The sequence below is a fragment of the Danio rerio genome, chromosome 6 (assembly GCF_049306965.1).
Source record: "Danio rerio strain Tuebingen ecotype United States chromosome 6, GRCz12tu, whole genome shotgun sequence".
Taxonomy (NCBI): Eukaryota; Metazoa; Chordata; class Actinopteri; order Cypriniformes; family Danionidae; genus Danio; species Danio rerio.
Window position 1 is genome coordinate 33243721 of NC_133181.1, and position 18691 is coordinate 33262411.

Below are 18691 nucleotides of genomic sequence, written 5' to 3' on the forward strand. Positions count from 1 at the left end.
CCTTAAAGAAGGAATAGTTTTAACTATAATAGCAGAAACTAAAAGTCACAACCTAAAAGGCTTTTTTATTTGTTATAATTGATTTATTACATGCATAGAGTCTAGCGTTAATGGTATGCTGTTGCAAGGACGAAAACAAGGATGTAAACAATGGGAAATGCTGTTTGGCATCGTTAACAATTTAGCTACAAATTCCTTTTTTTCCGTCAAACTGCTGTAAACAGCCACAATCTACATCAGCATCTTTCTATGCGGCTGCTTTCCGTGCGTTCTAAACTATATTACTTACACATGCTAATTCCGATACTATGTGAAAGACACTTGTCAGATTTGGTTATAGAGAGCAGGCGTAAGATTCAGTTGTGTCCTCTGTGTTATCTTCTGTCTGATTCAGGCACAAACTGATTACACAGCGCAAAAGCGCATGCTCGTAGGGGCGTGATGCTTTTCCTGATGACATGGAGCCGATCCATTAACACATTATCTGCGAATTACATGTTAGCTGAACAATCAGAGCCTCTAGAGGGTAGGTCTTTTGGAGGAAATAGAAAATATGACATTCGTTTTCATGTTAGCCGAGTAGCTGTATATAAACAAAGTAAGATATATGAAAAAATAACGTGATTTTCTACAAATGAAGCATGAACACACATTGCTTTGCATCTTATAAACACAACCAAGCCTTGAAATACACTCTGGACCACCCCATTAAAAATCATTTTGTAAAACGCCCCCTGGTGTTAGAATCTGCTTTGTAGAGTTTAACGCTGCAAGTTAAGAAAACTCATGCAGAAAAACACCAACAAATTAAGAAAACATCTTCATCAATCTGACAACACACATCCTCCAACACAAACACCAACACCAAAAAGTGACAAACTCAGCAGCTTTCTGCAGTCAGTCACGAGTCTGAGAGTTGAGTTTTTAGTTTATTTTAACATCCTGGTAATACGATTTCTTGCTATGCATTTCATCATTGCTCCTAAACAACTTAATATCATAATTTACCTCTGAGATATTCCTCCACTTTACATTCTCTCACACTCAATAGGCCTATATTTCAATATACTGTAGTGCTGCAAACATGACATTGCAGCCCCATCGTCTTTAAAACCACAATGCAAAAGTATCTTAACTCCAGACTGCTGCTTTGCTGGATGGAAAGCCACTTTTCACACCTGTAAGACTGCACTTCATAGTGATTTGAAAGGGAAAGCAGACGATTTAAAAACCATTCTGGGCTGTGTAACTGAACCAATATTTTAATTACTTTAATAAAATCAGGCTTATAGCCTACTATAAAACAATGTGTCAAAATGTCTTTTGATTTGCCACCACTGCTTAAAATCATTGACCACAAATTTTAATGCACCCATTGATCAGCAAGAACATGCTTAATGAGGTGCTATGTACTGCCTCCAGATCTGGGGCCTCATGTACGAAGACTTGCGTGGAAATCTTACTAAAACATTGCGTATGCACAAAGCTGCAAATGTGCGTATGCAGAAAAAAATTCAGATGTATGAAACACTGCGTACGCCGAATCTCACGCATATTCTTTTGTACATCTAAATGAACGTGAAACTAAGCGCAACATGCACAAGCACAAAACCCCTCCCTGCCTCCTCCCCCGTATGAATATGCTAATGACTATGCTAATGGCAAAACCCAACGAAAAAGCAACGGCAAAATCAAGCAAAAAGAGAAACTTTGAACAGAATGTGAATTGGAGGTGCTGCTTTCGGAGGTAGACCGGGGAAAAGCGGTGTTATTTGCAAGTTTGTTCTCCGGAATTAACAACAAAAGAAAAAAATAGAGTGGGAGAGTTTAGCTGATACGGTTAACACAGTTGGGTCTGAACATCGCACTGAGTGCATTTAAAAAAGAAATAGTGTGATTTATAACTGAAAAATGTTACGATATCCTAAGCAGTTTCAGTGGCGCACCTCAAAAGAAGCATGAGATCATGTACAGACATGTTCGAGCGTAAACTCGGCTCGAATCCAGCGTCTGATGAATTCATTTTTCTTTTTTTCCCCGCTACATATCAGATTTTGCCCACTATTTATCAAGAGAAAGACAAGTAGGAATCATCAATAAGTTTGTGCATCATATTTTATTTGCACATTTATTGAATGGAAATGTTTCTGATTCACGCATGCAAATTCATCTTCAGTTAGTGTCTTTATAGCAATGTGCGTGCGGTAGATTGCTCAGATTACATTGGGAAAACAGGCGACTGCTGCAATTTGCGCTTTAATGTTTAGCTGGTCAACTGTATGGTATGGAAATCTTACATACCTACTATATGAACCCGTCTCATACAGCTGCCATTGCAAGGCTCAGACACTTTGTAGAGAGGAATTTAACACAACTGCCTCTAGGAGTCGCCAATGGAAATAAAACAGACACGCACAAAAAATGTGCGTACGCCTGCCAGAAAGCTGCTGTGAACCTGCGCACATTCCCACGTTCAGTTCATTGTTAGTAAATCCAAACGTGAGCGATTCTGAGCGTGAAACCTGGCGTACGCAAAGTTTGTGTGCGTACGCAGCGTTGATACATGAGGCCCCTGGTTTATTCCGGCACTAATTAAGCCCTGCTTAGAAGTACAAAAAACAAGAAACACTAGGCTATAGTCTAAATAATATATATATATATATATATATATATATATATATATATATATATATATATATATATATATATATATAATTTTTTTTTTTTTTTTTGGGGTGACAAACCCACTGGCTCTAAACAGAACGCAGACAGGTTTACCTTTTTTGCGGATGCGTTGACACATTTGAATTGTGGTCATGCACAGCATTTACACTGTGTGTTCCTGTATTTGCATGTGTTGTGTGAATTAGCGTGCAAGTGCGTTGTCAAATGGATGCAGATTTGTTAGAGTTTTTACAGTATATGCATGCGTTTTCTTAACTTCCAGCACATTTCGGAGTCTGCTGAACAGCTCAGAAGCCGAGAAGAACTTTTCTGAGAGCTGGTAAAATTCAGAATTAAAAGTATTTTCTAACAAATATTTAAGCATTTTGATTTCTTGACATTCAATGTAGGGACTGATGAAAGCTGAAGATCATTTGAGCTGGCTGCGAATTAAAGCCTACAGCTTTCAGAACTATGATGACGTTAAACAGCTTATTATTAAACCTTTGACAGTATAAATCATCCAAAATAAAACGTTCTGTCAAATTGACTCATCCCTTTGATGTTTTAAACCTGTATAGTGTTACTTTTATGGTCCTGCAAATGCCCACAAATGAACTGTTTCTCATCAATTTCGCTCTTAATAATTCTTCCTGGAAAGACAGGTTGCCAGAAAATAGTGACTTTCAGTTATATAGACTTCAGTAGGGTGATGTTTAGTGTGTTTCGTTCATGACAAAAATAATAAATTTAGAACAACATGAGAGTGACTAAATAATAACCCAATTTCATTTTCAGAGAACTAATTAAAAAACTTTTTTCATTCTAACATAAGAAACTAGAATTTTCATTTTATGAACAGTGTTACCATGAACAGTATATTTCTATATGTCCGATTTATTATTGTGAGGAGGTAGATGCAGTAGGGTTGATGGGCAACAGAGGGCAGAAATGAGCAACACAACAGGGAAGAGTAAATGAGGGTTTCTTTTACGATGCTGGAAAGGAGAAATACAGCTATATACAAAAACAGCGCAAGAGCTATGAATGAAGTCACTTAGAGTAAGCAATGAACAATTTCATTTGTACAGTAATGGTGAGCATCTTTATGCGTCATCTTGAACCAGTGAATACATTTTCTAATGCTGGGTTCAATTTAACCCTAGCTGGAACTGGACTAGAAAACTCTGAAAAAACAAAACTTTAAATTGTCTCATATTATGTAGTTTGCAGTACTGTGCAAATAAAAGTGATACATGATTACTTCTAAAGAGGCCATATGATAATGTTTTAAAAATACCATTATTTTGTTTTTTAGGCATAACAGAATAAATTAGCATGCTTTAATGTTAAAAATCATTATTTTTGCAGCATTATTGCAGCCCCACTATAGGTTGTTAGGTAGGGATGTTCAGATCCGATCACGCGGAAAAATCTGTTACAGACTTGATTGGAATCATATGTTACCTCCCGTTCAGGACTCGAATAAATATATATATATATATATATATATATATATATATATATATATATATATATATATATATATATATATATATATATATATATAAACACACACACACACATCATATTTTTTTAATACATCTATAGTTATGACTTCAAACAGAAACAGCAACGCATGCAGCAGAACATGACTTTCTTGCAGAAACGCTATTGGTTAAATGCAAACTAGAACACAGAAGCAGCTTGAAGCAGAAAGCGCGAGTATGTCTGCGGTCAGGACGTATTTAAAAAAAATGGATGACAACGACATTGCCATAACAAACTGTGATATGTGTAAACTTGGGATTGCCTGCCAGGTATTTTAAGTTACGGAGCTGCTTTGTTTTTATATTTGATTTTTTAATATTCACTGTTGCACTTAAGTCCAAAAGTGAAGACTTTATGTTATTTATTACTTGATTGTTCAAGCTACCTCACAGAAGAGTTAACATAAGGTGAATTAAATAAAAAATAAGGAACATCCTGGATCTATTTCTTCGCTCTTCTTTATTCCTTTTTATGTATTATAGAAGTATCGGATCGGGTTTCGGTATCGGCAGACTCAAATGATTTAGACTCGGACTTGAGGGAAAAAAAACCTGATCAGGACATTCCTATTGTTTGCAACAACGTGCTTATGGTGGCATGCAAAATTCAAATGCAGGACAGAAAGTTAAAAAAAAGTTGTGAAAAGATATTTAAATAGAAAATTATCATATGTTAAGCACAATCCTTATATTACAAAGAGAAGCACGTTTTATACTGAACTGAATTATTTGCCTGTCAATGAGATGGTAGATGCACTGTAAACTACCTACATGACTACTACCTAAAGTAATTTATAGTAAATATGAGTGTTTTTTTTAAACTATTCTAAAGTAAGTGATTTGACTACTACATAATCATTCTACAGTATACTGAACTATTTGAATGTATGTGCTGTGGTCTTATATAGTGTATAACTGTAGTAATAAATAAATGACCCAATAGGTTTTCTAGAAGTATCCAAATTATTATTCACCACAGTTTATCGTAGTAAAATCTAAAGTATACAACAGCGCTTATTACAGTTTATCAGAGTTGTATTATGTAATACAGCTTGACTTCATCTGCTGTTTATACCACGCTATTGAAGCCTCTTTCATAGCTGCTGTGTGAACAGGATGTTTAGAGACTCACACCTAAAGGTAAATATGGCTGTCAATGTGTGAATATTCACAAAAAGAAGCTTTACATACAAATGAAAAACAACATAACGCATCACATGGCCTCTTTAAGTAAATGAGACAAATCAAAATTAATTGCATGACGGAAATACTGAAATCTTCATCGATATTGAGTATTGATATTTGTGGAATAGCTGAATAAAATGCTTGCATAAGATATAGTATTATTGCAGACATTCAAAAATCCATTACTTTGTTCAATTATGTTCAAACAAGAGTGTTTTCACGTGTTAAACTAATCTGCTACATGCTGAAACACTGTTTGAAAATTCAAATAGGGTTGGTATATGTTAACACTGTGCAATACGGCTCTAATAGTTAACATTAGTCACCGTGAATACTACAAAAATACTTTTATTAATCTTAGCTGATGTTAATCTTTAGTTAATGCCTAATAACACTAATAAAATCGTAGTCATGAGATGAATGCAACTCGTAATCATTTCATCAAAGTAATACAATTTATGAATGCAATTTTGCTGTATTTTTGACTAATATTAAGTATATTTTATATAGTAGCTGCATGTAATTTGGCTTTTTTCCACTGTTGAATCCATGAACTAACATTTACTAATGAGACTTTGAAACACGTTACTTATTGTACTTTATAATGTTTTTGCAGGATATAATTTGGTTCAAGCATTTATTTACTTTGAACATGTATAGACAACAAATACACTAAGTATTTTTTTGTTTTCATACCTGATAAAGTCATTTTTCTTTTACAGCTTAGATCAACATCATGATATTACCGTATACCCTGATGAAAGCTTCAGAATTTCCATCACAAAAAAAAAAAACATTTGATACCACCTAGGAGAATCTACAAATTTTGATTTTGAAAGAAACGCAGCATTGAATGTTCAAGATAAAATGTAGATATGTGCATTTAAGCCTTTGAAATGATGCAGCAGTAAAGCTTGACCTTTGTAGCATAACGATGTTAGAAATGGTTTTAGCCAGGTGTAACATCTGACAGTTCTCCACTCAAACTAGTGTGACGTTAGGAATACTGATCAGTGCCGCTGCCACTTGGGCCAAATTCCAGACCACACTTCAAACACTGAGAGGCTGCTGTGTGCTGTGTGCTCTTTGGGTTTTCTGAAGAGTCTACAGCCAGACAGATGCTTTCTGGGAACTAAAAGACTCTTCTGTTCCCGGGATGTAAGAGGGGGGTGCAATGTATGTGATACAGGCAGAGCAACCTCTAACTTGGAGATATGACATGTTGTATTTTATGGATGTGAAAAGCAATATATGACTGAAAGAATTAAAAATGGATGAAGAAAATTAAATCGCAAACATTGCACTCAAAATGAGTAAAGCAGAGGAAAACCCCTTTTAAAAAAGATGCTAAAAGACATAGAAAAAGTACTTAACATTATTAAAGGAATTTTCTTGGATATCCACAACAATGTCTATTGACAGAATCTGAGGTATAAAGCTGATTCCTACTTTATGTATAAAATAAAGATTTTAAAGTTTTCAGACAACATTATTATTATTTTTTTTATATACAACTACTACTACTACTACTACTACTACTACTAATAATAATAATCCTTTTTTTGTGTATTATTATAACATTAATTGTTATTATTGAACATCCAAGGACAGATGCACTGTCTTTATAATTTTAAATTTTATTTAATGTATTAAAGTGTAAAGTGTAAAACAAATTGTTTAAATTATCTGTTCCATATAAGACTACTTGATCAGGTTGAGACTCTTCTAGTTAGCCAACATATTACTAAAACAAGTGGAGTTTTATATGTAAAATTAAAGTTGGCTCATGTACCAATGCACAATCTACAACCATGCATACGATACATGCATAGAGCTCTATTTTGACGGTTCATGCGCAGAGCGCAAAACGCAGGGCGCAAACGCTTTCAGGGCTATTTACAGGCCGCAAAGTAAGCCTAAGTGGAAAAAATGAGCATTTCACAAGCAAACAGTTAACAGTTTTTTAACAGAAAACTGTTAAACAGAGCATCTACTGCGTGAGAATGAGAGATAATGGATCACTTTCACTTTCGCTCTTGGATAGGGAAACCTTTACACACAGACATCAATTAGTCTATAAATAAATACTTTTGTTTGTTAAGCGCAAATATTAGTTTCAAAACTATTTCTAAATTCAGTTCTAATTTCCAGCAAACGAATAAATGAATAATAATAGCAAAATGTGCTCAAAAACCTGAGTTATATCCTCAAACACCTGCTGTGCCCCATATGGTCTAAAACCTGACAGGTGGGCAAATCTAAGCTTGTTTTTAATAAAACAAATATAAATATGGATATAATAAATAATACTGCTAATAATAATAACATTATACAAAAGCAAATTGTTATGAATGAACTGAAAAAGCCTCCCGAGATGAAAAAGACATAAAAGCAGTGGTTTTTCATATTTATGTAGGCTAGAAAATAATATGTTTTGTAATATTTTAATCCTTTATATCTATATTCTATATCTATTCTTATTATATACTATATATATCCTTAATATTTAAATTTTTTCATATGTAAAGATATTTGCCTATTGCTCTCTTGTACGTATTAAGCAGTGCGTAAGCGAGGCGCAACTCTGCGCCGGAGTTTAGACCGGGTTAGTTTTGGTCTAATGAAAAATCTGTTATAGATTCTCAAAATAACAACGCGCCAGCGGTCCGCCTCAGAACGCCTTCCTTTTTAGACCAGAACGCCTATGGGCGCACAAATAAGCGCTAATGCTTTTGCTATTTAAACAGCGTAGCGCAACGCCTCAAAACGACTCTTGCGCCAAGCTGAAACTACCAAAAGACTACTGCGCCACGCCTTGCGCCATACTGCGCCGTGTATGATAGGGCCCATAGAGTTAGATAAAGTATACTTTCATTGGTTACATCGTGTACTGTGACAGGGGCATATTTCTAGCCAGCTTTAGAGCCAGCTTTAATGCCAGGATGCAATTTGAAGAATACTGCTGTAATAGTGACCCCAAATTCTGCCAACAGATGTCAAGTGGTAAATGACCTTTAAAATTCCTTTTAAGACTCTTGACAAGAAAATCACCTCATTTTCCAGCTTATTTGCAAGTTTAGTCACTGGTGAAAATGAAAGATCACCATGAATGAGCTCTGATAACTGATAGTATGGTTAATGTAACCATCTGTTACATTGCGGAATCGGTGGTCTCCATCCCATCCATTAAATCAGGAGGGGTTCATAGCATACCTGCTGGAATATCAGCCCGTCTCTCAAAGCTGGGAAGTTTGTCTACAAAAGCGTCATCTTCTGACATCAGACAATAACGTCAGCCCAAAAGACAAGACAAGAAAGACGACAAAACACAAACAAAAAAATAAACATAATTCAAAGTAAAGGACAAATAATTGCAAAGAAATCAAAAAGTCACAGTCATTAAACTTGACGTCACGGTGGATGCATGACATGTTTAAAATACTTAAAAACAAGATTAATTCAGAAAAGAATGATAAAAGAAAAAACAAAGATGAAAAACAAAACAACAAAAAAAGATTGGAATAGCACAAGCAACAGACAGATTATATACACCAAAAAGCCTAATTTCAGGCAAAGGCACAATGCAAACATTTTGCCGACCTCAGAAAACGAAGCTACCCAACATATGGAATAAAAAAAAACATTAATGAAAGCATCTAATCAAAGCATCAATACTATATGTCGCATTTGACATACAGTCCGAAGACACAAGACAAAAATAGCTTATTTGTTTTGCATGTTATCTTCACATAATGATAGTTTTGCTCCAAGCTGTAACATATGTTTTTTTATGTCTTTGGTTATTTAAGATCCAACCAGATTAAGAATTGTAGAAATTGATGGAATTACCAGTCTTATTATTCTTAATTATGCCTAATTATACAATCTTGGATTAGCAAAACATTATTTTACCAACAGACTCAATCTTTTACCATAAGTTCCAGAGATCTAATACATGATAGCAAGATGCTAGAGCAGTGGTCTCAAACTCAATTACTGGAGGGCCACAGCTCTGCATAATTTAGCTCTAATCACCTCCAACTCCTGCTTAATATGCTGTTTCTTAATATGCATTCTTTGGCGATCTTGCGTCCTAGTGTTCTCATGTAAGGTCGTCATCATCAACTGCCAAAGTTCAGTTCCAAAACTCAAGACCGCAAGAACGGAGAATACGTGAAAGTTCCCTGATGTGTTCTTGGTATCGAGGACGCATCAATGCAGACTTGAGCACAGAACTCGCTCTAGAAGTCCCAGAAATCATTGCAAATGGAGGTGGAAAGCGCAGCATTTTATATAAATTTATTATTAAAGTTCAGAGATAAAACTTATTTACCTCAGTAGTTTCCCTAAATGAGACGGTGAAACTCAACATTACCATGAAAATCTTTATAAAAGCATGAACTCGTTAAGGGTGCTTATTCGCTAAAGTTTAGGATAAAATCTGTTTTATTTGTGTTGTGCAACATATATTTGTAAAGTCTATACTCATAGTATGTATTGTGAAAAGGGGAAAACATTAAATTGGTTTATGAATGCTGTAATGTTTATAACATTTTCTGTTAAAAAACGTAGGTCAAATGACCATAAGGAAGAACGCAGCATCTCATTTCTCACAGGACGCTTTCTGTGTTCTTGCGGTCTTCCGAGTTCATTCTTCCAAGGTGACCTGCAAGAACGGCCTTCACAAAAACACAAGTCCGTTCTGTGTTCTTGGAATTGAGAAACAGCCTTAGTCTTTAGTAGTCTAGAACACGGTGATTAGTTGGATCAGCTGTGTTTGAACAGAGTTGGAGGAAAACCGTGCAGAGATGTGGCCCTCCACGAATCAAATTTGAGACCTATGTACTTGATACTTCACGTCAACATTTTAAATCATACACCATCATCACATTATTCTAATCTAAACTAAATCAAAGCTGTCAAATTTTACCACAATATTTTTTTTTTTTTTGTAGTGTACACGGAGTTTAATAGTAAATAAACAAACAGAGACTCTTGTTATGCCATTAGTAGAACGGTAAGCAGACATTTAACAACAGAACAACATGGCAAAGCAGAGAGAATGATGGTAAATGGAGTCACACCTGACACAGACACGGAGAGCTCTTTACCAACGGTGGGTGTAGTGGCAGCACTCAGAGAGTTGGTGGAGGAGATAGAAGAAGTGCTCTCCGCTCGGGCCAGCGGTGCCAAAGGAGGGGGGCTTGACGAGTGAACAGGGGGGCTGAACGGCCGATTCTGACAGGAAAATTGGGGAAAAGGCAAGAAGACACGGAGGGGAAGTTAAGCAACATAAGAGAGTGGGTTTTAGTCAGGCAATCAGGAAAAATGTACATGGAGCACCCTGTGTTTGTGTTTTGTTTCACTTAAAGGTGCAGTAGGAGAACTTGGAAAATGCTAACTGATAGCTCTGTCCCACCCTACGAATTGCATTTCAAAACCACGCTTCCTGACTGCATGAACACGCACTAGGCAATCACTACAATACACTTCACAACTTTCACCAGAGAGAAAATTTGAAAGTACAGTTAGTAATTACAATAACAATTAAAAAAAAAAAACAAGGTAGGTTGTTTATGTTTGCCTGTCATTTTCTGTCTGAGCTGTGTCTGTGAATGCACAGATAACGTTATCCTTTCTGCACAAACTGTGTGCGCAGAGGTATGTAATAACACTTCTTGACAGGCAGGTAGGACAGCCTATCATAATGTTTGGACCAAAAGTTTTGATTGGAATACATTTTCTTGGTTCTTCAAACTCAAACAGTGGAACAGACTATTAAAATGCATTTAAATAAGAAAATCAGTAAACGAGAAGTACCTGGATGACTTACTACTTCCGGCGAGATTCTGAAGTCCACTATCCCATGATGCCCCACGAGAGAATTTATGAATGGGAGCAAAGCGACGCAACTGACGCAGGTAGGTCACGTGACCATGACTAAATGGCGGATGTAGTTCCATTCATACATTTCACATTCATACTGTATAGAATGTACTTTTCTAAAGGCCGAGTAGTACGTTTAAATCCAAATGCAGCACCTACTGAGTAGTAGGCGGTTTCAAACGCAGCCAAAGAGAGAGTGCATTAAAAGACTGCGCATGCTGAAAAGTAGGTCAATCAAAAACATTACTAACACCTGTCTCTTTGCAGTGACTGGGATGGAGAGACTGCATTTAAAGAGCAGCCAAAGAGGGATACAGGACCTTACAGGGCTGAGTATGTTTGCTTTTTTGTTTGAGCATAATAATAAATATGTTTGTTATTTACCTAAATCTCTGACTTTGCATAAATATTTTTGTTATTTACCTGAATCTCTGACTTTGCCTTCTTCCTCACTCCACACACACACATCGTTATAAATAAATTTTGATAACTTAATTAGTTTCTTAAACCAATCAACCTATTGCACCTTTAAGAAGGAATATTATTTAGCAAATATAAAATATACATAAAAGTGTCCACTTTTAGGTTCAGCCTGGTGTTCTGAGCATTTTTTATTTGTGTTTTATGCCATGCCAGGTACTATGGCCATTGGAGAAAAAGTATAATAGACACAGTGTTCTGAGGAACACAATTGTCTGTGTTCAATGATATTGTGAGTTTCTTGGTAACAAGAACATTTACTATTTGAAGGTATTTTTTTAAAGACATCACGTACCACGTCCCCTATGCTTGGTTTCCCAGGAGGCAGTTTGGGTCGCGAGGGTGGCCGAGGTGGGGGAGGGGGAGGGGGGGAGCTGCTGGTAGCCAGTGGCGTTGAGGGACGTGCAGGGGAGGAGGAGCCTGTGGAGCAAGAGTACTCTATTAAAGCAAAGCCATTCAAAGAGTAACATGCATCAAGCCCATTGAAGAGTGCTACCCAAACTGGATATAATTACTGTAAATTCTAAAAAGTATGAGACTTGATCAAAACAGCCTTACAAGTAACCTATACAAAGCCAATGTGCTGTAATTTTATTCTGAAAAATTGAAGAGAAACAATTTGGAAACTTCAAAAACTGTTCCTGATTAGAGAACTGGCAAAATACATAAGCCTAAAAATGTAGTATTAGCAATTCACGCAAGAGTGGTAAGACCTGTGGTTTTGTACCTATATATAAAAATAATGAGGCAAAAAGCTGTCAGACACCCCTCATCCCTCTTACTAAGAAGGCTCTCCAGTGAAAACACAAATAATATGATTGTGACTAGAGCAGAACAACTCGAAATTCAAATTTATTGACCTACACAGACAAAAGATTGAGATTGGGTAAACTAAACCTTTAATCTTTTGTTGACTGGATGTTTTAGATCAGACTCACCACTTTCATTTCCACTAGCAGAAGCTGGAGGGACTGGTCCTGGAGAGGACACTACTGCCCTGTATGTGGGAGGTGGAGGAGGAGGAGGTGTAGAACGTGCTCCTTGACCAGTCTCTTTGGGTGAAGTGCTGCTCTCACTTGGGTCCTCTTTTGATGGGGTTTCATCAGGGCTCTTTACCTCCTCTTGGTTCAAAACCAAGGGTGAAGGGATTGTACGTGCACTTGTCTCTACAATGTTTGGTGGGCTGTTGGTTGTGTTTGATTGGGTCTCTGTCAGAGGAGCACAGGGTGAAAAGTCTGTGGTGGTGTGAAAAACATCATCTGGTGTTGGTGGGAGTGGGGCCTCTTCAATTGGAGGAGGTGGGACAGTTGGAGGAGAAGGAGTTTTGTCTTTGAGAACAGGTGGGGGGCTTTCCCTTAGTGGCTCACAGGCAGGTGGAGAGGGTGCAGGTTCTGAAGGAAGAGGTGGAGATTTTGGTAAAGGGGGGGTTGGTTCATCCAGTGGAGGAGGAGATTTAGGTAGAGGGGGAGCTGGTTCTGCTGGGGGTGGTGGAGATGATTGGAGTGCTGGCTCTCCCTCCAAAGGAGGAGAATGTCTTTCAGGTGACTCGTCGTTGAAGCAGACCCACGTGTCTTCAATATCTTGACTAAGTTTAGGAGAGTTTTCTGGACCAAAGATGTTGTCCAAATCAGCTATAGAGGGCCTCTGTGAAGTTTGTCTTGAATTCCCTTCCTTCTGAACATCTGTATCAAGCACCACACAGAACTCATCATGATAAAACTGAAAAATTATAAGCAAGATGCATGCAAAAGAAAAGCCAAAGAAATATGCAAGAGAAACCAAAAAAAGCTCTTTCCTAGTGCCAAAAGACAAGCATTAAATAGATCAGACACTTGATCAGATCAGACTTCTTGGGGTCATTTACTGGTATAGTCCAGCTGTTTCCAAATCTGCTCCTGAAAGGCCAACGTATCACAGATTTCAGCATTAATAATGCCCAACACAGAATGGCTCATGACCCATGTTAAGTTGGTTAAGGTGTGCTTAATGGGACTTGTAACTAAACTCTGCAGAACAGTGGCCTTCTAGCAGCAGGTTTAGACACCCCTGGTATGAGTGGTAGGGGAATCTTACCAGCAGGTTCTGTAGTAGGAGATTCAATCGGTGGGGGGGAGGTCGGCACATTCTTAGGCGGAAGCGGAGGCAGAGCTGCAATGACATTAGTGCTGCTGAGACAAGCTCTCACATACACCCCCACCCCCCATAGGCCACATCTTCATGCCCCACAGCACCATGCAAAGGCAAGGTCTCATTCAGGCAATCAGGGAAAACACGGAAGGACTGTGACATGGGATGAATAGTTCAAACTCTATGGTAACACTTTACTCTCTGTGACCTACTAATACTATTTTCATGTTGTTACAAAAAAATGCTTGTTAATATATGTAGAAAGATCAATTTTTTATGCATCTAACAGGGCTTGCACGGACTAGCCAATTAGCTTGTATTTTTTAAGATTAGTCCCCCAGTCTAGGGATTTTCAAATTTGGGCCTGAGGACCATCAGGAAGATGCAAAATACACAGCTGTCTTTATGTTTGGTCCTTTGCCAGGCCTTTGACATATGAAAACACATGCACTAATTGGCTACTTCTTCAACTAGCCTGTTTCGAATGGTGACAATAGGAAGATACTGCAATTGCTCCGTCTAATTTTAGTCTTCGGTAACACTTTATTTTGATGGTCCATTGGAGTATTAGTAGATGGCCTGCTTAATATCTGCTGATACTGCTTCTTCAACAGACATTTAACTGACTAGAAGAAACTTTGCAAGTACATGTCAACTTACACTAACCCTAACCCCTTAAATTCAACAAATGGACAATCAAAATAAAGTGTGACCTAGTCTTCTTGCATTTATTGTATATTTGCAATTATGTTCATGGGAAATTACCAAATGTAGACTTTCTCACCCATGTTAAGTGGAACTAACTGATTGGGACTAATTCTCCAGTTGCGCATCAGGTAGTTAATGCCGGTCTTTAATGCAGGTCTTTAAGTATTAAGTAACAGGCAAATTTAAAGGTAAGCACTCACTTTAACATCAGCTACTTTCCTAGATGACTGGTTATCTGGTAAAATGAGCAAGCCCTAGTATTTACAAACCTATGTAAGGTAAACAGATATTCAGAGATGAATAACTATTTACAAACGTAACTCAAGCCCACAAATGAAGCTTAGAATCATTGTGCTTTTTGAGGTTTAAGCAGATATGAAGAAATAGGCCACTTTGAGTAAACTGCCACCAGATGAAATGAGCTGGATGACTCTTAGGATTTTGATTGTTTTCCTGGCTAATGACTTGAGAAATTAGTAGGTTAATGGAGACTGCCGAAGGGAAAGGTATTAAAATAAAATCTGGAGGTAATCATGATTTTTCCACTCAGACGACCGTTCACCATTTTGGGAAATATGGGTTTATGATACCAGGATGATGGCAATCATGCCACACAAGCAAAGACTTACTTCCTGTAGGAAAAGGTCTTGCCAGAGAGGAGTCTAGGTGTTGTTCAGGCAGGGGTGCACCCCAAACCTCAGGTTCCTCTATCACCTCTAATTTATGGAAGAGGACATGATATAGACAGTTGATGGGGAGCAGAGTTAACAGCTTTGTGACTCACAGAGAGGAAGGAATCACCATGCAAGTTTATCTCCAGTGTCCCAATTTCTATCATAAATGGCCTATAAATCGAATTCCTTTAATAACATTTACTGCAAATGGAATTGAGTAGGTAGCGACACAACAAGTGAGCACTATGAACTTTTATATGTCAAGGTACATAAAGCTTAAATTTGGTAAACAGTAAACACATATAAACAACACTTTAAATACTGAATAGCTGAAATATAAGTGCCATCTTTTTACCCTCTGTGAGCCCCCGAAGACATACTACTGTATATATGACACAGAAAAATGACTTTTTTTTTCAAGTGAATGAAGTGAAGACTTTTGATCTGGACTGTGATCAGATTGTATTGGATTTGTGAAAGTTTAGAAATTTAGTAAGTTTAAAATCCTACAAATGACAACATATACAAGCAGCAGTAAATTGTAAAGATATGGAGATTTACTGTACCTTCACTGGTCTTCTGCTCATCAAAGGCTGTTTCCAGCGGAGGGCCGAATAAGGCTGTTGTATCCTCTGGCACTGGAGATTTCTTATTACTGAAATGGAGGAGAATTAAGGCAGATTTGCATGACTCACACGGATGCAGAGCACTCACATCCAGGCTGCAGCTCTCAAATTGTCTGACGTATTTAATTTAGACTTAAATACAAGATACAAGGCTTAGATACACATTTTATGTTTTATGATTTTCATTTTAAAATATTAGTTAGTTTACCATGTCTGTTCATTTCATGTTTTTTTTTTTTTGCTTTTTGCATTACACTTTTTATGATTATCTGACGACTGGTTTGTTGCTCACGCTCATTTCAGTTTTCTCCATCTTATCATGAAATACCCTAATGAGTTTATCTTGGTATATATATATTTTTTTTGTACATGGCGTTTTGAGTAAATTACATTTGGCTGCATAGTGCTGAATAGAATGGATAAATTACAGCTTTTGTTATTATATATATATTATATATATATTGACCCTAAAATGGTTTTAAAAAACTAAAATGAATTTATATTAGCCAAAATAAAACAAATAAGACTTTCCCAGATGAAAAAAAAGTTTTTTTTTTATATAGAAAAATGTCTGCTAAATATAATTTGGCAAATATTTGAAAAAGAAAAAAAAAAAGATCACACTTAATAATTTTGACTTCAACTGTAAGAATATACACTCACCGGCCACTTTTTTAGGTACACCTTACTAGTACCAGGTTGGATTTTGCCTTCAGAACTGCCTTAATCCTTTGTGAAATCGATTCAACAAGGTACTGGAAATATTTAGAGATGTTGCTCCATATTGGCATGATATCATCACACAGTTGCAGCAGATTTGTCAGCTGCACATCCATGATGCGAACTCCCGTTGCACCACATCCCAAAGGTGCTGTATTGGATTGAGACCTGGTGACTGTGAAGGCTATTTGAGTACAGTAAACTCATTGTCATGTTCAAGAAACCAGTTTGAGATGATTCGTGCTTTATGACATGGTGCATTATCCTGCTGGAAGTAGTCATCAGAAGATAGGTACACTGTGGTCATAAAGAGATGGATATGGTCAGCAGCAATACTCAGGTAGGCTGTGGCGTTGACACTATGCTCAATTGGTACTACTGAGCCCAAAGTATGCCAAGAAAATATCCTCCACACCATTACACCACCACCAGCCTGAACTGTTGATACAAGACAGGATGGATCCATGCTTTCATGTTGCTGACGTCAAATTCTAAACCTACCAATCCGAATGTTGCAGCAAAAAAATCAAGACTCAGACCAGGCAACGTTCTTTCAATCTTCTATTGTCTACTTTGGTGAGCCTGTGCAAATTGTAGCCTCTGTTTCCTGTTCTTAGCTGGCAGGAGTGGCACCCAGTGTGGTCTTCTGTTGCTGTAGCCCATCTGCTTCAAGGTTGGATGTGTTGTGCGTTCAGAAATGCTCTTCTGTGGTTGTAAGAAGTGGTTATTTGAGTTACTGTTGCCTTTCTATCAGCTTGAACCAGTCTGGCCATTCTCCTCTGATGTCTGGCATCACCATGGCATTTGCGCCCTTAGAACTGTCGCTCACTGAATATTTTCTCTTTTTTGGACCATTCTCTGTAAACCCTAGAAATAGTTGTGCGTGAAAATCCCAGTAGATCAGCAGTTTCTGAAATGCTCAGACCAGCCCGTCTGGCACCAGCAACCATGCCACTTTTAAAGTCACTTAAAAATAAATTTCTTCCTTATTGTGTTGCTCGGTTTGAACTGCAGCAGATCGTCTTGACCATGTCTAAATGCCTAAATGTATTGAGTTGCTGCCATGTGATTGGCTGATTAGAAATTTGCGTTAACAAGCAGTTGGACAGGTGTACCTATTAAAGTGGTCGGTGAGAGTATATAGAAAGCATAAAAATATAGAAAAGCAAAAAAAATAAAAAATAGTTTTCTACATTTTTGTGAATTTAATGTGTGTATGGATACCTAGCAGGCTCTGGAAGGACCACGGGTGCAGGTGTTGGGGAAGGGGCAGAAACTGGTGCAGGTGCTGGAACAGCACGCCTCGGCCGCGCAATTTCATCACCTAAAAAAAAATAACAGCAAATGAACAATTAAATTGCACCTTCTCACACACATGCAAACACATCTCTATATTCAGTCTTTTTAATTCCAGGCAACTATTTAGTGTCACATTTGAATAGAAATATACATCAAACTAATAATCTCAAGAATTAATCGCATTATGGGTACTTACAGGGATTTCTTTTTGCCAGCCCCTGAAACAAACAGAAGGCCAAAACATTCATAAGACTAAAAGCTCATAACACCATATCACGCATCAAGTGAAAAGAGTGCATTGTGGGTAAATTTAATCAAGGGAATGGTAAGTTTAACTCAGAAAGAGACAGTGCTTTAATGCTCTGTAAATTGCTGTTTCATAACGCATGCTTCAGCTGACAGAAGAGCTGATTCCCATGATTGACTCAGGTGATGAACAATCATATCTGACTCACTGGTGCATTAGTAACAAATAACACTGACATAAATGTTATTACACCAGGTTCTCCACGGTGGCAGTGAATTTTAAAGAAATGAACACAGCAGTGGTTTTCCTTCATGCTACTTCAAAGCTTCCTAATTTTGTTTTTGAGGTCTTCTACCACATTTTTGTTCTATAATACACATTTCAAATCAACACATTTTTGAACGAATCAAACTTATTCAATAATAATGATGTTAAAAACATGTAACCATTCACTGTGTTTAAATGAAACATGATTTGAGCATTTTATTAACGTGATATTGGATATACTTGTTTGAAGATTTGTTT

General features: G+C 37.2%; 1 protein-coding gene across 1 annotated transcript in view; it reads right to left on the reverse strand.

Annotated features, from left to right (window-relative positions):
* The window catches only part of sgip1a (SH3GL interacting endocytic adaptor 1a), a 96605-nt gene that overhangs the window by 19655 nt on the left and 58259 nt on the right, over window positions 1-18691 (reverse strand). Inside the window, exons 10-18 of the mRNA XM_009302460.5 lie at window positions 18116-18137; window positions 17845-17944; window positions 15841-15929; window positions 15230-15316; window positions 13839-13913; window positions 12704-13447; window positions 12061-12185; window positions 10484-10637; window positions 8613-8672 (exon numbers count right to left, since the gene is read on the reverse strand). Of these exons, the coding sequence (XP_009300735.1) occupies window positions 8613-8672; window positions 10484-10637; window positions 12061-12185; window positions 12704-13447; window positions 13839-13913; window positions 15230-15316; window positions 15841-15929; window positions 17845-17944; window positions 18116-18137 (1456 nt within the window). The remainder of the gene's footprint in view (window positions 1-8612; window positions 8673-10483; window positions 10638-12060; window positions 12186-12703; window positions 13448-13838; window positions 13914-15229; window positions 15317-15840; window positions 15930-17844; window positions 17945-18115; window positions 18138-18691) is intronic.